Here is a 23,504-nt window from a genome sequence, read left to right as displayed (position 1 = left end):
CGGGGCGCGCGCGGGGCCGAGACCGGGGACGCACGCGCGCGCGCGCGGGCGAGCCGCGGGGGAGGAGCGGCGCGAACTTTGGTGGCGTCGGCGGCGGAGGGAGGGGGGAGGGGGAGGGGGAGGGGGTGGGCGCTTGACAGCGGGGGAGGGGAAAGGAGCGGAGGAAAGGGGGGATGGGAAGCGAGGCAGGAGGGGGAGGGGCCTCGGCGAGCCCAGAAAAACGACAACGCGAGAAAAATTAGTATTTTTGCACTTCACAAATTAATGACCATGAGCTCGTTTTTGATAAACTCCAACTACATCGAGCCCAAGTTCCCTCCCTTCGAGGAGTACGCGCAGCACAGCGGCCCCGGCGGCAGAGACGGCGGCCCTGGCGGGGGCCCGGGCTACCAGCAGCCCCCAGTGCCCGCGGCCCAGCACCTGCCGCAGCAGCAGCCCCAGCTCCCCCACGCGGGCGGCAGCCGAGAGCCCCCAGCCTCCTACTACGCGCCGCGGGCCGCCCGCGAGGCCTCCTATCCCGAAGCCGCGCTCTACCCCGCGCACGGTGCCGCAGACACCGCCTACCCCTATGGCTACCGCGGGAGCGCCAGCCCCGGGCGGCCGCCGCAGCCCGAGCAGCCCCCGGCGCACGCCAAGGGTCCCGCGCACGGCTTGCACGCGAGCCATGTCATGCCGCCCGGGCGGCAGCCCCCGCCGCCGCCGCCGCCTCCCCCGCAGCATCGTGCGGCTGCCTCCGCGCCCCCGCGGCGCTGCGAGGCGGCTCCCGCCAACCCGGGCGTCCCGGCAGGGGGCAGCGCCCCCGCGTGCCCGCTGCTCCTGGGCGACAAGAGCCCGCTGGGCCTGAAGGGCAAGGAGCCCGTGGTGTACCCCTGGATGAAGAAGATCCATGTCAGCGCCGGTACGTGGCGCCGCTGGGGAGGCGCGGGAGGGTGGGCTGGGGCCGAGCCCGGGTTCCAGGGTCGGGGCGGGGGTCGTGGGGAGAGGCCGAGGGGTAGGGGCCTCGGGAGGGGAGCCCCCAGCTGGCTCAAGCTACAGTGGGATGTGGGTGTGTGCGCGCCAGCCAGCCGCCTGATCCCAACGTGAGAATCCTTTTGTACCCGGGGTCCCTTTATCGGGAGATTTACGAGACGCCAAACTGTTAGGGCAGTAATTATAGCCCCCATAAATTTAATTGCCCTGGCAGAGGCTTCAGGCCATGTGTCTTTGAAGCTTTTCTTCAGCCCCAATGCCCAGCACTATTCTTTATGGCTCTCGGGTGTTTCCCGTTGTCAATAGCCTGTGAAACATTTTCTTTGCGGTTTTATGTATCTTGCGTGAACTTGGTGTCAGGTTATTATATAATGATGATGTCCAATTGCTCTTCCCCCACCCCACCTTCTCTCTTCTCCTCCTTTCCCTCTCTTCCACTCCCTCCTCCTTGGCTTTCTTCTTCGGGGTTATGGGCTTTCAGTCAACCCCAGTTATAACGGAGGGGAGCCCAAACGCTCCCGAACCGCCTACACCCGGCAGCAGGTCTTGGAGCTGGAGAAGGAGTTCCACTTTAACCGCTACCTGACCCGGCGTCGCCGCATCGAAATTGCTCACACGCTCTGCTTGTCCGAGCGCCAGGTCAAGATCTGGTTTCAGAACCGAAGGATGAAGTGGAAGAAAGATCACAAACTGCCCAACACTAAGATGCGATCCTCCAACTCGGCCTCGGCCTCAGCAGGCCCACCGGGGAAACCACAAACTCAGAGCCCACACCCGCACCCGCATCCTCACCCCCACCAGGGCACCTCCACACCCATTCCCTCGTCCATATAATCTTGCAGAGCTCTAGACCAGTTCTTTCCCTCACATGCTTTTCTTTCCTCTTCTGCCCCTTTCCCATCCACCCCTCCCTATCTGGACTACAACAGACCCCAAAACAAAACTCAGCTTGGTGAAAAGGATAATAAAAAGAAGACATTATCCGGGTAAGAGTGTGAGCTGGTTGCCACCCAAGAGAGGACAATGGCCAAGATGCTGGCTGGTGGAACAACCTGCTGGCCTGATCAAGGCTGCCAGGTTTGGGTACCTGAGAAGAACCACTTGGCATCAAATACTTTTGAGATGGCTAAAGTCAGTCGCACAACCCATGCTGACTGGGGACATGTACATGTGTATTTGTTGCAAGCAAAAGAAATCAGACCCTTTTCCTATCTTCCTTATTTCCCCTTCTCTCATTAAGGCAGCTCATACAAGCTTGTACCGAACTGACTAAATGAGTAGACATTGTGGACCTCACAAGATTATTTAATTCTCAAAATGTACAGACCTTGATGGTAGATGTGATACATGTTAGTTTCCTTTCCTTTCATTTATTTAAAATATTGTTGTGAACATATTGTTGTCTTATTCTGAGGCACAATCTTGGGGGAGGGGGAGTGCATTTAGACCCATGTGCAACTCTACAAATTGTGGTGTGGCTCTATAGAAAGACATGTGCTAAGAATAAACTCCGTTTAAAAAACAAAGTTTTGAGACATATTTGTGTGTTTCCTACTTTTAATTTAAAAAAAAAAATTCTCTCAATTGAAATGGTTGACCTTGCATGTAAAAATCCTGTAGATGGCTTGAGTTGCATTCACTTGGACTGACTGCCCACATAATTTGTTCAACTTGAGCTGAACTCTTGTCAAGTTTGACCCACTGTGGGAAAAGTTCCAAAGAGCAGGAAGGCTCTTGAGCTCTGAGAGGGCTCCTCTTCCCAAACTTGGCCAGGCTTTCAGGCTTCAAGTCTCTGTAAGGCATAGAAACGTGTCCTTCTCTGCAATGAAAGGTGAAACTGCGCAGTGCTGTGGGCCCAGGAGTTTCTGCAGCTGTTCTACATGCTGAACTCCGAGCACACTTGGAAAGAAGTGGTCTCTTTGGTATTTATTGCACCTTCACGCTTAATCTGTCTGTTTCCCTGGAGATAAAAACTAGTTTGTGCAAAGAGTTGAGATTGCTTTTTGTTTCTTGGCTGTTTTTAAGGTTCTCTTCTTCACTAACTACAGCTTGGGATTTTTGTTTGTTTCTTTTTCTTTCTTTTTTTTTTTTTTTTGAAGGAAGAGCTTTCAAAATAAACTGAATTTTCCCAGTACACCCTCCAGAGTTTCTTCTGAGGAAAGAAAAAGCATAATGACACCTTAAGCAAGGTAGACCTGGGAGTATTAAGTGCTGGAAGAAAGCCAATCTCTGAACTAGGGTCACCTTCCTCAAATGCTCCCGGATCTTTCTGCCCAACCTAGAGATCTAGATTCAAAAGGTTGAAATCAAACGCCACTTCTCAATCTTCATAGCCCTAGTATTTGTTTACTGATTTACAAATTAGTAAAGAGGATTTAGACTTGGTTGTCATCGAAGGGAGTACTCTGCAACAAGATTCAGAAAACCAACAGCCACTAGCCCCAGAATATTAGAACTGTCACCTGGCCTTGAATGAGTGTAGTTTTTAGTTCATGTAACAATTTTAGCAGAGATGGGAGGGGGAACTCACCTACCTCTGCAGTATCAGAGGATTTTTAAACACATTTTCCCATCAGAGGCTAACCACCCTTAGCCAGTAGTCAGTGCTGTTACCCCTTTCGCCTCGGCTGCTCTGTGTGTGATAACAGGCAAGGGTGATCGTTCTCTACCTGGGAGCAAACCAGATCTGAGAGGAAAGTGGACACCAGTCTCTGAGGGGCCACCTCCTCTCCCCAAGAAAATTCAGGGGCAAACAAATACACTCCTTCCCAAGGCAGGCCAAACCTGGCATAAAGTGCATTTTATAAGGTGCCAGTGGGTGCCAGGGATTTCTGGAGGCCCTGCAACTGCTGCTAAAACTTACTAACCCTCCCCCTACTACACTCACTTGTAAAACGAAATTAAATCACGCTGAAAATAGCAATTTCCCCAGGAATCATTAATCACCTCATACAATAAATACTTCTTTGTAATTCAACAGCAATTCTGAAAGGCATTCTCTGGGAAAAGTCTGTGGAGAAGCGAGGGATCTTCTTGAAAATAATGTGGTCTCGGGCAAAGACTCAGCATCTTGGCTGTCTGCTCAAAAAATGCCTAGACTCTTGGTGGAAATTGAGTGTCGAGCTGCAAAACCTCGAATGGCAGATTATCATCATTTAAGGTAAATTCTTATATTTCTCCTTGGTAGGGAAGGAGGGGTACGGGGGCACTCATTAGCTTCATACTGGGGGCACTTGTATAGGGGTGGAAGGGGTAACTTTCTTTCACTTACTCTAAATCTATCCAGGAAAAGAAGAGAGAGGATCGAGATTGTTTTTCTAATATTCCAGAACAAAATGGCAGTTTTTGCCCAAGCTGTCTTGATTGTTAAGGTATTGGTAAGTTTTACAAAGTCAAAATTACCCACAATGATCCAAATGATTATGTCATTTCTTCAAGTGTTTTGCCTGCTTCAGATTTGGTCTTTAAGGGAGTTTGTTATAACAGCTTAGAAAATCCCACTTTGTGCTTCAAAATCGTTCATTGTCTGCCCCTTGCTAGGGCAACCATAAGAGTTCACCCAGAGGACAAATTTTCTATCTCATTAATTTTTTTTTTTAAAGCGAACCCTACTGGCCCCTCAAACCCTTGGCCTTTAAAGACAGTATTTTGCGTAAGCTCTATAAGCCTTCTACAAAAATGACCCTTATACATGCTCCCCTCTTTTTTCTCTCTTTTCCCCTCCTCCCCTCTAACACACACTCATCTGCTTTAGTCACAGAGCCACACTGTGCATGACTCCAGAGATAAAAGTTTTGTCAACATCTGAAATCAACCTAATCGGATAGGAGACACTTTAATGGTCACAGTTTGAATTAAGTACTTAACACTCTCCCCCATGAAGAGAAATGGCATTTTGCAGGCTCTCTTTCCTAGTTTTGCTGAAATCTACGATATACCCGGTGTTTTATTACAGCAGGAATTCAACTGTGACAGGCATAGTAGAGTACTAAATACCCAGGATGGAGCTCCTGGGAAGATTACCTAGATATATGGGGAGTGGGCCCTCCACACAGCATCTCTGACTTTATATTTACCTGTCTCAGGGTGCCCACATTCCCCCCACTTCTCAGCCTCCTCCCCATGGGATGGGTATCACCGTCTCTCCTCTGTCCCCCTGCTTCCCTGAGCTTCCAATCTGTGCTGCTTTTCTCACCACTGCCTTTCCTACAGCCCTTTCAACATAGAAACATATCCACGGCTCTTTGGAGTGGAAAGAAAGAAAAACCCCAAAGAATTACTGTAGCAAACAGAAACCTGGGACTTCCTGTGTGAATGAGGTGGTTCTGTGCAGGCAATAGGCTGTTCTTTGAACTCTCTTGGTCTCTGCATCCCTAGCTGCGGTCTGGTATTGAAGAACACAGGCTCACCTTTCCCAACAGCTGCTCCTGTTGCCCCTTGTCTATATTATACACTGGCCCAAGAATAACTGCTTCCTCTCTCAAAGAGTAGGTAGGGGCTGGGAAGGAGGAGGAAGAGAGTGTGTTCTAACTCCTTGATAGCATCAGGGAGGCTGCTGGTGCTGTTGTGAAACATTCTAGTCTGAAACTTCAGTCTTGGAACTCTGGCATCTCTTCTTCTCAAGGCCCCAAACTCATGGGGGCCCCTCTCCCCCACCCCTGCTTTCAGGCCAGTCCCACCCTCTCTGGGATTGATTCCTGGGGCTAAAAGAGATTCCCTGATTGAAAGAACGTCCAAGGCAAAAGAGATCTGGAGGCCGTTTTGGTTCGGTCTTCTCATTTTACCAATGAGGAAACTGAGGCAGCTGAACGCTTCCCCTTCACGTTCTTTATGTTAATGAGTGTGTAGTTTGAACAGAGTCTTTGGTCTCACCTTGGGTAGGAGTAAGTGTACAGACATCTTTTCTCTGCAGAAGCCTGGAATGGACATATGCACCTGAGCTTACACTTGAAACGGAGGGCCACAGGTGTCCAGAGGCCAGGGAAGAAGGGTGGTTTCTTGCCTGATGAGCCACCAAAGCAGCTGGGGAAATTATGTAACCAAACTGCTTTAGCCAGTGCGCTGAGACAGGTGGGCTGACCTCTGGGCTCAGGAAGGGACCGACATCAGGGCACCTGACTGTCCACAATTCTCCTAGTCCTGGAATGACTAATTCTCCTATGGCTGGCCCTGGAATTTACATGGCGGTGGCTTGCCTGGGAGCCGGGAAAGGGCATCTGCGTTTCGGAGGCCTGGGAACTAAAAAAGTCAAACAAGGATCCTGGTTGCAGCAGATAAAGGTGTAGCGCCTGTTCGAGGGAGATATTGAAATTGTAATCTTTGTGGTCACGTGACTCATTAAATAATTAATGCGGATCGTCAGGAATGGCTCGGAGTCGTCAGGGCCTCACTAGGAATGAATCTCTCAGAAGTGAGTCCCCCAACTTCCTATTTGATTTTTAAAAGCACACATACTCAGATTTGTATCCAAAGGCTTTTTAACTCCTTCAGGAGTGGTGGAGTGAGGCCGTCAGCGGCCAGGACCGGAGTTGGCGGGCCCACGCTGGGTCTTGGGCTTTTCCTGCAGGGGTTCTGCGAGTCTGCGGAGCGCGCCGCGTCCGGGGAAACGTGAGTTGGGGCTCGGGATTTCTGCGGTCACATCTTGGCTTTGGTGATGAAGCGGGACGGATGCGCAGACAGTTGGTAATGTTCTGATTCACACTGGGGAAGGCTGCAGAGATACCACAGGACGGACGCGCGGCTTTGTCCAATTTTCCCGGTGTTCATAAATCACCCGCGCCGGGCGAGCGCCAAAAACGCGGAGAGAGAGGCCGCGGTGGCGGCGGCCATTGCAGAGGGAGAGACCTGGGCAGCATCTCTTTGTGACTCATTAGTCTGAACGATTTATGGTGGAACAGCAGCCATGAATATTTGACTTGGGGATAAGGAAATAGCAACAACAATAATCACCATAATAATGACAGTACTCCTAAGCGTGAGGGGGTGGGGATGTGTGTTGTGGTGGATGGTGGTGCAGCAGACCCTTCTGGGGCTAAGTTGAGTGGTAATATGCAGGGTAACTAAGCCCCACCTTGCTCAGGGTCAGGCCAGGATCCCCAAGGCCAGGGGGCACTCCCTTTGGGGACATAGAGGGCAAGTTTGAACAAGAGAAAGGGCCCAGCATGGATTCTGAGTCCCAAGTGCCTGATGGACAATGGGGCCTGCAGGTCGAGGTGGTGGCAGAGGGCAGCTAGCTGCTGGTGTGCGGCCACTTGTTCAGTGTGCTAGAGGGCCCTGAAGCCTGAGGGTCAGGGGACTTGCCGGCTGTTTGGTAGCCTCTCTTGGCACTATCAGCAGGATTGCATGGACGCGGGACAGCCACTGGGGCTGATTTGGGCAGGCTGGAGTGTGGGGAGGCCACCCAGGCCTGGGTGAAGGGATAGTGGGGCAGGGACAGAGCTGTGGAAGCAACCGGCCCTCAGAGTCCCAGCCCAGCAAAGAACTTCTCCAAGCCTGGACCCAGCGCCCAGGAGGATTCTTTGTCCCTCCTCAGTGTCTTCCCCCATCCCCCGAAAGTTGGCTGACCACTTGCTAGTTAGAGAGCAAGAGAGGGTTGCAAATATCTTAAGGGCTGAGGCGGCAGTGGAATTAGGGCCTGGAGCGGCTCGTGGCTGCTGCGCATAGGGAGGCTGGGTAGGGCCCCCAGATCGGTTATTGTCTGATGCCCGCATCCTTCCCAGTTTCCCCCACTTCCAGCAACCATAACTGGCCTACTCTGAGGGACTGGGCGCTGTGGTGGTCCCGCCAGCCCACTGGGACCGAGAAAGGACGCCCCAGAGCTTTAATGAACCAGAAGACAAAACCTCGCAAGACTGCCCCAGCCCCATGGGCTGAGCTGGAATCTGATTTCGCGCCAAACAGAAATGAACACTATTAGTGAGGTTTCAGGAGAGTCCGTGATTGAATGCTCCCAGACAAGGCTTCCCTTTGTTAGCAAAAGAAAATAAAGCGTGCATTCACATCCCCAAGTTGAGGTGCGAGAGCAGCTCTCGCAGCAGAGCGGACACCAACAGAAAGCCTCTTCCACCTTCTTGTCTTCCTCCGTCTGGTCCATTTTCTTCCCGCTTCCCCTCCCCCCCCCCATAAAAAGAAAAAAAAAAAGTGTGGGTGCGGAGATGGAGTATGTATTTATTTTACAAAAATAAATCATCTTCAGGCTATTTGTAGACCGGAACCTTTCGAGCAATGAGTGCGCCGCATGGACGAGTGCCCTGGCGACTCCTCCGTGTCCGCGTCACCCCGGGGGCCACCCTGGTGCCCGCGCCGCCTGCGCCTCGGACTCCAGCCTTCCAACTCCCTTCCTCCGCAGCCGCTGTTCACCCTCTGCTGTTTGTTTGTCCGCAGAGCGCCCAGACACCGGAAACAGCGGTTCCCTGAGCGCCCGGAGCTGGAGACACTCTCGAGTTCAGTCTTCGACATTTTTCGAGGTAAGCGCTGCGTCAAAACTCTTCACTGCCCCGGGCTTCGCACCGGGCCTTTGGGCAGGAGTTTACCTTCCCTGGCAGCTGCAACCCCTTGCCCTTTGAAAGAGGTGCTGGTCAATATTTAACTTCAAAGGAGTTTGGGGGCTGGTTCCCCTCAGCTGCACGCCCCGCCAATGCGGGGTTTCAGCGGACAAAGCTCTGCCCCAAAGCCGGCTTCGTGCGGAGGGGCGGTTGCGTAGACCAAAGATGTGTGTCTGTGTGTGGGGCAGGGGGCTCAGAAGGGTGTGTTTGTCCCCTCCGGCATGCCCCAGACAGACCAAACCGCTACACAGAACAGCAGGGCAAAAGCAAGTAGAGGTCACTGGCGCGGCGGCCGCTGCGTGGGCTGCTCTCCTTGTGGACTGTTTGCGGCGCCTGCGGAGACTGTGAGTTCGCCAGTTGTGGTCAGTCCCAGCTCTGCGTGGAGGAAACTTGTGTCGCTGCCTTGCAGTTTCTCCTATCGTTTTGCCTTTCCTTGGCACGAGGGAAGTTGCTGTATTTCAAATGTGTAGACCGTCGCAGGCAGCTGGGCTTCTCGGTTTTTTTAGCCGGGCTGATCCGCTGATCCTCCTATAGGAAAAGCACGAGTTTTGTATGTTTCGGCGTTTTCTTTTCCTATTTGGAACAAGGGAAAACTCTTTAAAATTCTTTTCAAGTTCTGGCTTAATTTGTTCTCTTAGTTTGGGATGCAGGGAGGTAATTACTGTGGTTTATTACCTTGTAAAAGATCCATAAATTTCGTGCCTATTTGGGGGAGAGGCTGCTGGAATAGTTTTCAAAAGCTTGGGTTGAAAGAATGGATTTGCTTTGTTCCTTCAGGAATTACTTATTTTAAAAAGTTTTCTGAGATTTTTATCTTCTATTCCCTAGGCCTCAGTCTTCCCTGAAATCTGCTCCTACAGTAGATATCAGGTTGTTAATTAATCGAAACATGCTATTCAGTGTTGCTCTAAGACTGATATGGTATTCCGGATACAATTATTACTTTATCAGATAGGAAGTAAACAGAGTAATTGTAAAGCTGGTTACATTCTCAGCTACTGTATGTCTGTTTATACCAAGTATAGATGGAGCATTTCAGGAATTTGCAACTCAGTGTGTACTTACGATTTGCATCTCTGCACACAACAGAACCACTGCACGTGTAAATAGTTGCAGAGGTCTGCGGCCATGTGTATAATATGATATACACATCCATATGTGTCCAGAGAACTTGGAGCTCATTTGTACTGTAGTTGCACCCACAGGAAATATCTTATGTTAAATTATGATCTATAATCTACTGTCTCTCTCTCTCTCTCTCTCACACACACACACACACACACACACACACACACACCGTGGGCAAAGAAGGCCCTACCTGACGCTGAGTAGAAAAACCACTAGAGTTAAGTAAAGGGAGAAAAATGTTAAGTGTATTTTTGACAGAGAAATCAGATTGCAGTGTTTGAATACAGATATAGCTAATCTGCCAACAGCCTTGCAAATATTGACTAAAGCTCTGTATCCTTGGTCACCTGCTCCTTCCAAGACAACTTCATGGCTATTTTGGCTCTGGTGCATGGATCCAGGGTATGTGTCCCCAGCCCTGGCCAGGTTGGGTGGGGGAGTCAGTAGAGGGGGGATTGGCAGCTGGGTTTCCCAACCTGGACTTAGATAGTTGAGCATCTCTATTCTTGTTCTCTGGAACTGAACCATAAAAGACCCACAGCCTTGCTCCAGGAAAGTGGGTTTCAGAGTGGTGAAGGAGGACTCTCAGCTGCTGGTTCCCCGGGGACTTGCCCAGACCAAGGTCTCTCATAGCGAAGCTGTTTTCACCTCAGAAGTTAAATTTCCTTTGACTTGCTCAGATTTTTCCCTTCACATCCCACCCAATCACCCCATCCCACCCCAAGTCGTTAATGTTAATTGTTAAACAGCAGTTGGAGCATTAACTGGGCTGTTAATAGCGGTATAGAGGCTCCTGGCTGGAGCTGAGATGCTGCTGGGCCTTGCTGGCGTTAAGGCATTTCTCTGAAGCAGTACCAAAGACTTCTCCCATTGATTTATGGCCTCGGGAGTTTTGGTTTGCTCCAGATTGCTCTGAGAGTTCTGAAGGGGGCCTCTTCTCATCTTTGAGTCGAAGCCTGTGCAGAAACTTTGGTTGGGGGCAGGCAAGGGGGTTTGCCAGGCTATCTGGAGAGCTCAGGGTGAAATTGTGTGGGTGGAGGGGTAAGGGGAGGACAGTGTATTAGTTGTCTGAGCCCTTGGGGGACTGGAGAGTGCTTTTTGAAACCAGCCTTTGGTCCTGTCCTCTACCCCCAAAACCTGAGAGAAGCAGGTTTTCACTTTGGGTTCTCACTTTCTAGCTTGTAGCTTCGTTCAGAGCTGGGAAAGTTCACAAAGAGGTTCTCTCCCAGCTATCCCACAGACAGAACCTTATTGGAACACTATACCTCTAGCTTAGGCCAGGGCTTACTTCCAAGGGATTCGGTCTCCTCCTCTTTTGTTGCCCTTGTGATTTGGACATCCCCATGACCAGGCCGCTTTGCTGAGGGCCTTACATTCTCACCAGGCCTCTTCTGCTCCTCTGTGGGGGAGGAGAGGAGGGAAGGAATCATGCACAGCTTCCTGCAGCTGCTACAACTGAGTCCTCACACTTAGAGAGGCCTAGCCAGCTGAAGACCTACTCTCGAGGAACAAAAGAATATGGCATGAGGATCTTACCACCTCAGAGCACTCCCCTAGTTCAGAAACTAAGACCTGAAAAGAGGAACTTTTTAGATGGCTCCTGAGAGGGTGAAGTGTTAAACTCAGTGGATGGTGTCACCAAGCAGAAGGTAGGAGTTGGAGTGGGATGGGGAGGGGTAATGCCAGGTTCTTCCTGAGCTGAGTTGGTCCAGTTCAGTTTCTGACGGTGGACACAGAGTTGTCTTGGGGGAGGGTGGGCAGACTGGTCTGCAGAGAGGGCCCTAGATTGTCTTGTAGGTTAATTCAAGGGATGCCAGCAAAGGTTGGTTCTTTTTTTTTCCTCTCTTGCAGAGACAATTAGATCATTTCCCCTTACATTTTTAATCATCAGAAGCCTATAATTTCATGTATCACTGAGCTATGCACTAAGGAAATGCATAAGTGCAGATTTGGCCAGGGCGCTTGGTCCCTCCAGATTTAGCAAACCCTGACCCACCACTCTAGAGCCAAGCATCTCTCTTCTAGGGGGTTCCGTCGAACAAAACCAACTGGACTTGGAGGAGGTGCTTCAGCCTTTTGTCAGGTAATTATGGGCCTTTTGGGTTTCTCCAGTGGCTGTGGTGTATGGTGTGGGTGTTAGCAAACTCCATACAATGGCAGGCCATTAGGGAGTCCACTGACTAGGCCAGTCCTTATTGGGTTTTCTTCTGGAAACAGGGCTAGCGCCTTGCCTTTTGACATACTGGCCAGTGGGCCAGGCGAGACTAGAGTGCTTGGGTGCTCTGGGTTCAGTTTATGTGTGAGTGGAAGACTGTAAGGAAAGTTCCGTGGACTATAAGAATGGAGACAGAATTGCTGTTCCCTTGTGTCTGGATCGTGTGTAAAGAAATATAAGTGGAGATAAGTGGCCTTGTGTGGCACGTGTTGGGGTGCGAGGAGATGCCCCCAGCGTCCTACTGCCCTAGACAGTGCTTCCCTCCCCCATTGCTGGTCAAGGTCCCCCACTTCACCTCCCCAAAAGCTAAATGTTCTGCTTGGAAACCTAGTTCCTTCAGTGATTCCCTATTTCAAATAGAAGGATTTAAGTTGACGTATGACCACGTGAGCACATAATACAGCACATTATTGTGGCATTTGGAGCGGAGACCCGGGCGGGCTTTGCCTGTGATTACGTTTTCTAGATTCTCTACAGAGCGAGAGCTTTTCCCCCCACCCCCTCGCACCCACCTCCTCCTTCTCCTTCCCCTTCTCCGGAAAGCGCTCTCCTAGCGGGCTGCAGTTTTCAGCGCTCATGGAGCAGTTCTGGGCGAGCTAGCGATGGGACTCCAGGCCACACCGGGAGGATGGAATTTATTTTAAGGTATTTCCGTTGATTGTTCATATCTAGAGTGAGTTATGGCTGTGAGAGACAAAGGTCAGGTGAGGAGACCCTGGTTCAGGGACAGGACCCTCAGCCCCTCTCTTCCTTTGTTTCTCCCTCAGAACCGAAAGCATTTGAAAGATCCCCAGTAGCGCCTCAGACTGAATTTAATTCCTTGGAAAGTATTGGGGGGGTGTAAAGGAAGGGGAACTCGGGGGCTACTAGGTGGGCCTGGTGGCCTCCGACGCTCCAGTGGCTTTGTCCACTGCAGCGGGGCTTGAGTCCCAGAAGCTAAGCCCCAGGCGGAGGGAGGGTCCCAAAGCGCCGGCTCGGGCCAAGGTGGCCCATGCTGTGCTCGCTGGACACGACCGCCTGGAGGGGGTGGGGGCTGAGTGGAGGAGAAGGGGGATCGCGCCCTATTTAGCCGTGTTTGCCGGCCAGGATGGAGGGTGAGGGCTGACCTGGACAGCCAGAGCAGCTGGGAGAGGGAAATCAATGAGCGTCCAGATGCGCTGCCATTTTATTGATGATGCTTCGGGCCACTTTGTTCAGTGCTGGGTTGCAGGAAGCGCTTTCCCACTTGCCAGACTGAAGGAGCCAGACCCTGAGGACTAGCCATTGTTTCCCTGAGCACCCTCTGCCCGAGTAGGGGTGGAGAAGGACAGCTCAAATCTCGGAGAGGCTTGGGGTGGGGGCAAGCGTGCTGAATGCCCAGAAGCTCTGTTATTCTAACATTCAGGAGACAGAGAAAGCAGGGAGCTGGAGGTGCGTTTGGGCTTCATAATGCACAAGGCTTGGGCGCCCCCTTGTACGCCCTCAGCCAGCTAGGAGGGTTGGAGGACTGGCCGGTGTGCCCTGGGCTGGAGGGAAGTCTGAAGGCAGAGTCTGCAGAAAGCAGAGGCAGACATCTCAACGGTTTCAGAGCCCCAGAAACGGTGCTGTAGCCAGAATGGGGGCAGAGAGTTAAACAGTGTGCTTCCAAATCACTGGGAAAGCCTGAGCTAATTGGGCTTTAGTGACCCAGCACTCCCGGGAAGGATGGAAACTCCCTAAAAAGGTGATGGAAACTTCGCTTTCCTTTGCTTTTGAAGCTCTTGGAGCAGAGAAAACAGACGCCTACAAGGAGTCAGGAATCGTATTTGTCTCCTGACTTAAAAAAAAAAAATCTTATTTCGTTCTGCACTGGAAAAAAATCAAATCAGGTTTCCCCTACTTGAGTGGGGTTTGCTTCCCCAGATGGAAGGGCTGCTTCAGCCCTCCCCCGCTACTGGCCCAGGCGCTAACCGTGTTTAACTGAGGCCATTTCAAGTGCTCTAAAACACCCCTTGGAAATAAAATGTAAGCTTTAATTGCTGTTCAATTACTTGTCAGCATTTCATATGATTTATGACCCAGTTCTGGTACATTTTTGGCCCAGTTAAAGACTCATAAATAATATAGTTTCGCTAGAAAGAATGAGAGAGGGAATAGAAGAGGTTTGTTAAAGGCATCTTTTTATTGTCGCTTCAGTGCCAGCAAGCGGAATAAATATCTAAGGATGGATTCTTGAGCTGATTCTGTATACAAGTGTGCACAGAGAGAAGGCAGTAGTGGCGTTTATAGAGAACCGGTTGGTTTTTCCTCCACGGAAAGAGCTAAAGCCACTCCATCATAGCTAAACAACAGCTATATTTTTTTTAAAAAGGCTAGTCCCCTTTTACCCTCAAAATGCCAACTTCACCCTCACAGGCAAGCTTATTTCCTCATTGATTTTCCTCCCCAATCTGGGACTTCTATGCCTCTTCTTGCCAACAGTTATTCCTCACCTTCCTCCCTGGCTGCATAGCCAGCCGCGGAGCCACCCACAGGCCCTCGCAGATAAGTTCACAAGGAGACCCCTGTGAGGGGTAGAAAGGCACCAGCGCACCTCCGCCGTTCCAGAGATTCTTCTAGTGCTGAGAAAATGTTTTCTTCTAGTTCACATGGGCGAGGGATGGGGGGCGGGGGCATGGGACTTAGGGGTATTGGGGCAGCCAAGGGGTCCTCTCCCCAAAGAAAACCTCAGCGGTTTTGGCAGAGCCGGGTGCATGGCTGCGGGATTTACCTAGAAAGGGCGCGGCGGCAGCGGCGGTGGAAATCGACTGGCGATATTTTTCTTTTAAAAAGCAGTAACAAACGAACAAAAATCCTTCGGCTATTATACATGATTATTTTTAATCACCTCGCCTGCCTAGCTCCAAAAGCCAGTCCGTTGGATGTCAGCAGAGAGGCCTGGACCCGGGCAGTCTGCGTGCCAGGCCGCCAGACCCTAGTCTTGAGGTCCAAGCCCTACTTCTGCCCGCCGCAGCCCGCCGCCCAGAGGCCACCTAGTCGGGGGCGGGTGGAGGCCCGGCCCGAGCTCCCGCCCCGGCTTTCCCAGGGCTCCGGCGGCTCGGCGGGTCCAGTCCCCGCGTTTTGCCGGCACAGCCCTGGGGCCGGCGGAAAGGTACGCGCCCGGGGTGCCCCATCCCTCACCTCGGCGCCCTGGGCCATCCCCTCCCCCGGCAGGTTCTCACGAAGAGCTGGCCTTCCCGGCAGCTGGCTTAGCTGAGAAAGCGGCGAGTCGCAGTCAGCAGTTTGGAGGAGAAAGTGCGGGTTGATTATTGACCCACGCCTTCTTTCTTCAAATGCCACATCCAACCCGGCCGGTTTGAAGAGAAAATGCCGCCCAGCGGATTTTTGCGGCCGGCTCTCGCCTCCTACGCTGCCTGGCTACCCCTTTCAAGTCGCGCTGGAGCAATATGCCATAAGGAGCAAGTGTTTGCTGTTTTGTGCTCTGTTTACAGCTTTGGGGCGCCGAGTCATAAATCTTGCCCAGCCATAAATGACAAAAACTATTGGTATGCATGAGGCCACCCTGGCCCGGAGTGCTTTTTGATTTCTCCCTTTTCCCTTGGCTTTGTTTTTGCTCTAAGGTGACACTTTGGCTCCCTGACAGTTTAAACATACTACTTATATTTTTAACACCTTCCTTTGAGAAGGACCGGCCGCTGACACCTTGGAATTGCACAAAAGCTCCATTTCTCTCTTTTTGCCACACACATATCCTTGCAGAGTTCACTTCTGAATCTGGGGAGTTGAGGGAGGCATTAAGGAGAAAGACCATCCATCCTCCTTAAAGTTTTGGCAATGTTACCAGGCACATCGGGCCTTTCCTCTGCTCAGCATCCCTATCTACCACTAATTAGGGGAGAAAATATAGGTGTCCGTTCGTGCTGGGGGTCAGAACTTTATCTGTCTTTGCCTGAGAGTGAGCTGCGTGTTTGAACTGTGAAATGGGCACAGAAGAGCTGGAGACCCAGGATTCTAGCACCTTTGTGTGTACCTGAGCCCAGAGTGTCCCATTTCACTGCCTGGACAACCTGCATCTCCCCCAGGCTACTTCCCTCCCAGCCGCCAGGATTTCAAGGGTTTTTACTTAAAAAATATAACCAAAGACACCCCAGTTGGCTCTTGGGGCGGTCTCCCGAGAAAGGAGGCCCTATCCCAGCTCCCCAGAGATTGGCTTTGAGGTTCTTGTATTGGGGGTGGCAGGTGAGGTGAGGTAAACTGCCCAAAGTCTGGGGAACTCTCTTCTGGTTCCGTCTTCCCTTCGCCCCGCAACTGGAAATGTCCAGGGCACAGGGTAAGGTGGTTTCCTAAACGGATTCCTAAGAAATAGAGCCCGGCAAGAGAGCCCCTTTGTGAGAGCCGTTTGTCCTCATTAGCATAATTTTCCTGGACTTCAGTGACGCCTAGGAGCGGGGAGAGGGAGGGTGGTGAGCGTTGGGGGGAGGCTGCCCTCCTCCCGCCGCCGCCAAGCTGCCCCGCTCGCTCGCTCCCATCCCTCCCCTCGCCTCAGCCCCATCCCCCACGCCGGCCCACGTTCCCCCCTAGCCGCCTCGGCCTCCCCTGCCGCCCGCCCCCAGCGCCCCCCACCGCACCCCCCACCGCACCCCCCGACCAGACGCTGCTCCGCGTGTAATATTCATAAGAAACATACCCAAGTCGGTGCCACTAGCCCAGGCAGAGCCCTGCGCCGCGCTAGCGCTTATCTCCGGGCCGCGGCTGCTGCCCTCGGGAAGGGCAGGGGGCGGGGGTGTGGGGGAGGGGAGGGAGGGTGGGTGGGTGGGTGGGGTGGGTGGGAGGGGGGGTCCGAGCCGCCCCAGTCCGCCCTGGGCGAGCCGTGCCGGAGCAGCTAGGCGGCCACGCTCTGCACCGCGGCGTCCGGGCCTCGGGGTCTCCCTCCCGCCCGCCGTCTCGGCTGATGCTGAGGGTCGGTGCCCAGACCGCGCCGAGGGGACCCGGCCGGGCTGCCGAGCCGAGCCGGGCCGGGGGCCGGAGCCCGAGCCTGCGCTCACGGTGCTCGTCAGAAGTTAAGGTAAGCGGGGCCACAACCGGCCGCTCTCAGCGCTGAATGGTGGAGTTTACGTCTCGGTGATTTATGGCTGCAGACTTAAATCTCGGTTCAAGAAGAGTTCACAAGCCGGAGCTTCCTTCCCGGCAGTGACTGATACCCTTACACTTCGAGTTCAGGCCGCTCTCCCATCCCCGCCCCCACCTCTTCCCTCTCCCTAGCCCAGCCTCAACTTTTCGGGGTTGGGGAGGAGAGGAAGCAGTGGGCGAGGGGACGCGGGAGCTCTTACCCGCTGTTCCCGCTTAAACTCGGGGTGAGGTCAGGCCGAGGAAGTGGCGGGAGTGGAAAAAGGGAGCAGTGTCTGAAGGAAGGAGGTTGAATTTGGGCAGATCTTCCAGAGAGACAATAGGGCTTGCTTCCTGCAGTCAGTTTAGCCTCCTCAACTCTTTCAGTTCTTGCACCTGGGGGTTCTTGTCCAGAAACGGATCTTTTCAGAGGAATCTCCTCCCATCCCCAGCCTTTGCCTGGGGATGCAAAGCAAAGTTTCCTGGCTGGCAAATCTCCAACTTCTTTACTAGGTTGCAAACTTTGGGGGCTGGGGTGGGGTGAGGTGGTGGATTATGTGGGCCCCAAGGTGGTTATCCGCTGGCCTCAAACAATAGGAAGGACTTTGGTGGGTGAATTCACATTTTAAGTTTATGGAGGTGGTTGTTCGCTCTTAGAGTTTCAAAGGTATTTTTTATTATTTTATAAGACAGTGCATAACTTGACGAAAAGACCGTAAACCGCAGGCCGGTGTAGCCTGTGATAATGGATTAGCAAGTCACTTGAAATATTGCATGTTCAAAATCAACTTAATTTTGTTTTATCTAATATCTTGCTGTTCAAGTGTCTGGAGTAATTTTCTTAACCTGACGTTTTATTTTACACAAGCCCAGTATCTTAAAAATTTATAATGGCAGACATTAACACTGCCAAATGTAATTGGAGTTATTTTCAGTGAAAGAACAGGAAACGGAGACATTAAATTGCTATTCTGTTTTAAATTTTATTTTATCCTTTATTTACTTTTGATCATGGTATCTGTAGCTTCCTATCTATTTCCAAAAGAGAAACTATACTCCAGGGCTCAAGATCACATACAATAACTCCGGATAAGGGCTGCTGTAATTTTTAATTGAGGTTCTGGAAAATTAAATTGTGCCTGTTTTCCAGATGTTGGTCAGATTGTTGGTTTAATAATGAAATCCTAAGGAGTCCATTATTAAAAACAAAATTATAATCATCCACTGCTATATGCTTATTACATTAATTTTTTTCTAGTTAACAAAGTGTCTGCTATTCCTGGAATCTTGAATAACTTCAGGACTCAAGTACACATAGTTGAGGCATGAAGTGTAAGCCCTTTTCTTCATGAATTTGTCATTGTAATTTTCTTAAATGGTCAGAGAGACTAACATCCTGATTGTGTGTGCGGGGCGACTATTTGAACTCTCGTGAAAGTTTTCTGAGCTGAGTGACAACCAGAGGTTGACCATGCAAAGGTGAAAACAAAAATAAAACATAGATTTCACTTTTACAGTATGCTTTCTAAATAAAAAGGGTTGAGAAGGCTTTCAGTTGCTTTTTAGATTTCCAGGTTTGTCCTTTACTTGGTGTTTCTGAAGCAGGTAAATAGGCCAAGTAACAAATATCAACAACAACAACAGCACACAAAGATCAGGGAACTCTGGCAGGATTTTATGGCTTGTGCTTCCATCCCTCGTCTGGAGCCAAATGACCCCCATACATCACATTACATAGCAGTTTCTAAGACAGAACCTATTATCGTTAAGTTGGAAGGAGAGTTCAAGCCGTGGTCATGGAGATGATGCTGGTTTTTCAGGTTCCTGATGGGTTTTTTTTTTCCTCTAATCCATCACGTTTTAGCAGGTAGAATTTGATAGTTGCCCTGAATAACAGGACCTCAGTCCAAGGCAGGAGGGTCTGGAGACCTTCTGTAACAGGGGCAAAGAGGTGGGAGTGGCCTGCTGGGACCTGCCTGAGAAATAGGGAGAGGGAAGGAGTAAAGAACTGTCCAAGATTTGAGTTTGACTTCCTGGAGAGGGTGTCCTTGTTGGTCCATCCCCACCCAGAATGTTCCATCCAAAGTTTTCTCTCCCCTCCTTGACCACAAGGGTCTCATTTGGAGGAGGTGGGTCATATCCCTGCACAAGGGTAGATTAACTGTCTAACAAGCTCAGCTTCTGAAATCGACAAGGGTCCAGTAGGGCTACTGCCTGAAAAAAATTTGTGCATACCTCTCTTGGGTGCTGGAAGGTCCAAGAAGGGCCTGGATGGGAAGTCACCCTGCGTCACGGTTCTTTTGGCAAATATCAGTCCTAAAGAGAGGATTGGAGAAAAAGTTGGTGACCCAAGCTCCCCTTTGCCCCCTTGCCCCTTCCCTATGATCTCCAGAGGGGAGGAATCCAAGTTGTGGAGAGGAAGGGACACCCCAATTTTCTTCTTCCCTGGAAAAGAAGGGATCCAGAGCCTGTTCCTTTCTAGTCTATCAGGCCTTTCTCCTTTTGGATTCCAGCTCCCCAGACCCGGCTTCCGGACCTCTCACTCTCCTCCTCTCTCCCCGGAAAACACCCCAACTCCAGATGCAAGTTAAGCAAATATTTGTAGCTGCCAGTAAATTCCAGCGGCTTTTTATAGCGCGGCTCTCTGCGCCCGGGGCCAAGTCGTGCTGTTAAATATTGCTGACCACTTTTTCTTTTATGGCTTTCATGTCACTTAGCTATTGAGAGTAAGATGGATTTACGCGGAGCCCTCACGGCGCTGCGATTCTCGCCCCCCAGGTCTGCGCTGGGCGGCCATTGGCGGCGGAGCGTCACGTGACCGCGGGGGCGTGCCAATGTGCGCCCTCACGGGTGTCAAGCCCCTGTCAGAGTGTGCGATCAAGATCGTGAAACAACGCGATGCAAAAAGCGACCTACTACGACAGCTCGGCGATCTACGGTGGCTACCCTTACCAGGCAGCCAACGGGTTCGGTTATAATGCCAGTCAGCAGCCGTACCCGGCGTCCGCAGCACTGGGCGCCGACGGCGAGTACCACAGACCCGCCTGTTCGCTCCAGTCGCCCTCAAATGCCGGGGGCCACCCCAAGGCGCACGAGCTGAGCGAGGCGTGTCTGCGCACCCTGAGCGGTCCGCCCAGCCAGCCCCCGGGCCTGGGCGAGCCGCCCCTGGCCCCGCCGCCGCCCCAGGCCGCGCCCCCTGCCCCACCGCAGCCGCAACCCCCGCCGCAGCCCCCTGCGCCTGCCCCTGCCGCGCCCCCGCCCCCCTCGTCAGTCTCCCCCCCTCAGAATGGCAGCAGCAACCCCACCCCCGCCAGCGCAGCCAAGAGCCCCCTACTCAACTCGCCCACCGTGGCCAAACAAATCTTCCCCTGGATGAAAGAGTCTCGGCAAAACACAAAGCAGAAAACCAGCGGCTCCAGCTCAGGTAAAGGGCCGCCTTCCGGAAGAGGGTCCTCTGACCTGGCTCCCAGCCCCCCAGGCCACTTCCAGCCACGGCCAGCAAGGTTTGGGAGCGCTGAAATATTTCCAGAATTCACCGCTCCTCCTCCCCCCCAACCCTCAAAGGTTTCCAGAGGCTTTGCAACTAGGGAAGTGATTGGACTCTGCCCAGGAAACCCCAGAGAGAGATCTGATGGGAGTCTTTCTGGACCTTTCTTATGAGCAAGTGGGGCCTAGTGACTTTGGAGTCCCTCCTTGTGGCGTTAGGACCTTTGGGCAGAACAAACCTGAGCAGCACTGTCTCTTTTTAGCCCAGCTCCTCATTTCTAATGAAACAGTGGCAGCCACCCCACAATGAAATGTGGCAGAATAAAAGCAGGCCTCCAAGTCAGAATCAATGCTCTGCCTATAATCAGAGCCTATTTTTAATTTTTGCTCCAGTAGATGGAGTGGCTGCCTTATCTCTGGGAAGGCCCTACTCAGACTTAGTACAATGAAGGCAGCCAGGGATTTCCTGGGGGAGGGGATGCTAATGGGAACCACATGGGCCTCCTGGAACCAGATTCCAATAGAGGACAGGCGCTGGGTCTTGGGCTTCCCAGCCTCTTGGTTTCCTTTGCTGCTGCCTTCTCCAGTTGCTAGTGCTCTGTTCAGAGCCTGAGCATCTGGGACCATCCAGAGCCAGGATTTGGGGGGCCAGGGGGGAAAGGATGGTCAAGATTAGTGGGCAAAGCTGGGGCAGGCTGCTTGATGACATGGAGAACCCTAATTAATAGCACCCAGCATCAGGGAGCTGGGCCTCCCCACCAGAAATGGGATCTCTTTTCAATGGGGTCTCTTCTTTCGGGCAGAGAAGGCCTTCCAGATTGGAGCTTCCACTCCACTCGTTTATACTGGACAGATCAAATAAGTGGCCGGTTGAGGCAACTGTCCAATCCTTCAGTCAGATAGTGATGGAGGAAAGGTTTATTGAGTGTATATTAGGTGCCTCACATTCCAGTTACCGTGAAGGGATTGAACATGGTGACACCTGCCCACACGGAGTTTGTAGTCTGATAGGGCTGAAGGATCAGTAAATGAGTCAGAAAGTGAATAGCTCCAGAAGAGAAATACAGACCAGGAAGGCAAACGGGGTTCTGCTTTTCTGTTCCTTCCCCACCACCTTGGAGAGGCCTATGATTTGCAGCTTTACTCAATGACGGGCTACAGGCGCTGTTTCCCCACCAGGACAGAGGACAATACGTAGTTCCTTCTTCCCCTTTCTGGGCCCTGACAAAAGGAGGGATCTTTGGGGCCTGGAGGAAGGAGGGGCCTGGCTGGGTCAGGGGCTGGGCGGGGCTGCGGGCAGCCCCTGATGCCACTCTTCCTCTCTCCTCTGATCTCGCAGGGGAGAGCTGCGCAGGTGACAAGAGCCCACCTGGGCAGGCGTCGTCCAAGAGGGCGCGCACAGCCTACACGAGCGCTCAGCTGGTGGAGCTAGAGAAGGAATTTCACTTCAACCGCTACCTGTGCCGGCCGCGCCGGGTGGAGATGGCCAACCTGCTGAACCTCACCGAGCGCCAGATCAAGATCTGGTTCCAGAATCGCCGCATGAAGTACAAGAAGGATCAGAAGGGCAAGGGCATGCTGACATCATCAGGGGGCCAGTCCCCAAGTCGCAGTCCCGTGCCGCCCGGCGCTGGCGGTTATCTTAACTCTATGCATTCGCTGGTTAACAGCGTCCCGTACGAGCCCCAGTCGCCCCCGCCTTTCTCCAAGCCCCCCCAGGGCGCCTACGGGCTGCCCCCCGCCTCCTATCCCGCACCCCTGCCCAGCTGCGCGCCCCCACCGCCCCCGCAGAAGCGCTACACCGCGACGGGGGCGGGCGCGGGGGGCACACCCGACTATGATCCGCACGCGCATGGCCTGCAGGGCAATGGCAGCTATGGGACTACACACTTACAGGGAAGCCCCGTCTTCGTTGGGGGCAGCTATGTGGAGCCCATGAGCAACTCTGGCCCGCCCCTCTTTGGCCTAACTCACCTCCCCCACGCCGCCTCGGCTGCCATGGACTACGGGGGCGCTGGGCCGCTGGGCAGTGGCCACCATCATGGGCCCGGGCCAGGGGAGCCGCACCCCTCCTACACGGACCTTACCGCCCACCATCCTTCTCAGGGAAGAATTCAGGAAGCCCCCAAGCTCACCCATCTGTGATGGTGGGCTCGGGGCTGCGCGCCAGGAGAGTCCCCACCCTACCCCCCCCCACCTTTCTTCTTCGTTTGCTTTTTTTGTTTTGTTTGTTTAAGGTTCTTCCCGCCCCTCCCTTTTCTCTCTCCTCCGCCCCCCATTCTCCCCCCCCCCGCTTTGTTTTCTTTGGTAACACGTTTTTATAGTTTATGTGACGTAGCAATCTTGGTTGCTGGAATGGCTGTCAGTATCAGTAGTGATATTTATCTCCTCCCGCCCCTCGCTCGGCCGCTGGCCCTGCACCCTTTACCTTCTCTACTCTTTGATCAGAAACAGGGTATATGAACAAATTTTCTAGCCAAGTTCTTTGATGTGAATTTGTTCGTACATTATGGCTCCCGAGGGGAAGCGATTACTTTTTTTTTTTTAGATTTTAGTATTTTTTTTAATTGCACTTCTTGTAAAGAGCGAGAAAAAAAATCAAAGGCGCTTTGAAACAGGGGCTCCCTGTGCAAGGATGACTAAGTGTACGTCTTTCCGTGTGTGTATGCTGGTGAACAGTCAGATTTATTTATATTTTTTTTGCAAGCATTGAATAAGTTTTAAATATTATTTATCCCCATCCGTTCGTATTTATATTAAAGAAATTCTGTACCCTGATTGTTCAGAAGGTTTCTTGGGCCTTTTGTTCAATGGTGTATTGGCGTACATAGAAAAAAATTTTATTCGAAAGGGAAATAAAATTCCTTTATAAAAACAGTAATGATGCAATAATACCAGAGAGGATCCAGCTTCTGAAAACAGTGATTTAGGTTTGTAACATCAAGCGAAACTGAAAAAAAAATCTGTAAACGCGAAAAACGCTAGGTTTGTTTTGAGAGTTCTACATTCCTTGCTGCTCACATTCTGAGAAACAAAACAAAAAAAAAATAAAGTTTCTATTCTGAATAATATCCGTGTTCACAAGGGATTCTTTGGCC

At 52.0% G+C, this 23,504-nt stretch overlaps 2 protein-coding genes and 1 long non-coding RNA gene across 4 annotated transcripts; 2 read left to right on the top strand and 1 right to left on the bottom strand.

Moving 5' to 3' along the window:
• The first annotated feature begins 211 nt into the window (after positions 1-211).
• HOXA4 (homeobox A4) lies at positions 212-2,473 on the top strand. The gene is made up of 2 exons (XM_061198619.1): positions 212-898; positions 1,451-2,473. Exons 1-2 carry the CDS (start codon positions 265-267, stop codon positions 1,801-1,803), a joined length of 987 nt encoding a protein of 328 aa, XP_061054602.1. The 5' UTR covers positions 212-264; the 3' UTR covers positions 1,804-2,473.
• A 9,905-nt stretch (positions 2,474-12,378) lies between these two features.
• Positions 12,379-23,294, top strand: HOXA3 (homeobox A3). Of its 2 annotated transcripts, none has more exons than XM_061198610.1 (3): positions 12,379-12,501; positions 19,699-20,344; positions 21,746-23,294. In XM_061198610.1, exons 2-3 carry the CDS (start codon positions 19,819-19,821, stop codon positions 22,549-22,551), a joined length of 1,332 nt encoding a protein of 443 aa, XP_061054593.1. In that variant the 5' UTR covers positions 12,379-12,501; positions 19,699-19,818; the 3' UTR covers positions 22,552-23,294. The 2 variants fall into 2 exon arrangements, with proteins under 2 accessions (XP_061054593.1, XP_061054592.1); XM_061198609.1 differs by lacking the exon at positions 12,379-12,501 and adding an exon at positions 16,636-16,879.
• Positions 18,146-19,622, bottom strand: LOC133096832 (uncharacterized). The gene is made up of 3 exons (XR_009701847.1): positions 19,457-19,622; positions 19,156-19,236; positions 18,146-18,896 (listed from the first exon to the last, which is right to left on the bottom strand). It is a non-coding gene; the product is annotated as an uncharacterized LOC133096832 (long non-coding RNA).
• Positions 23,295-23,504: the final 210 nt, after the last annotated feature.

The sequence above is a fragment of the Eubalaena glacialis genome, chromosome 8 (assembly GCF_028564815.1).
Source record: "Eubalaena glacialis isolate mEubGla1 chromosome 8, mEubGla1.1.hap2.+ XY, whole genome shotgun sequence".
Classification (NCBI taxonomy): Eukaryota; Metazoa; Chordata; class Mammalia; order Artiodactyla; family Balaenidae; genus Eubalaena; species Eubalaena glacialis.
This window is presented reverse-complemented; position numbering and strand designations above follow the sequence as displayed.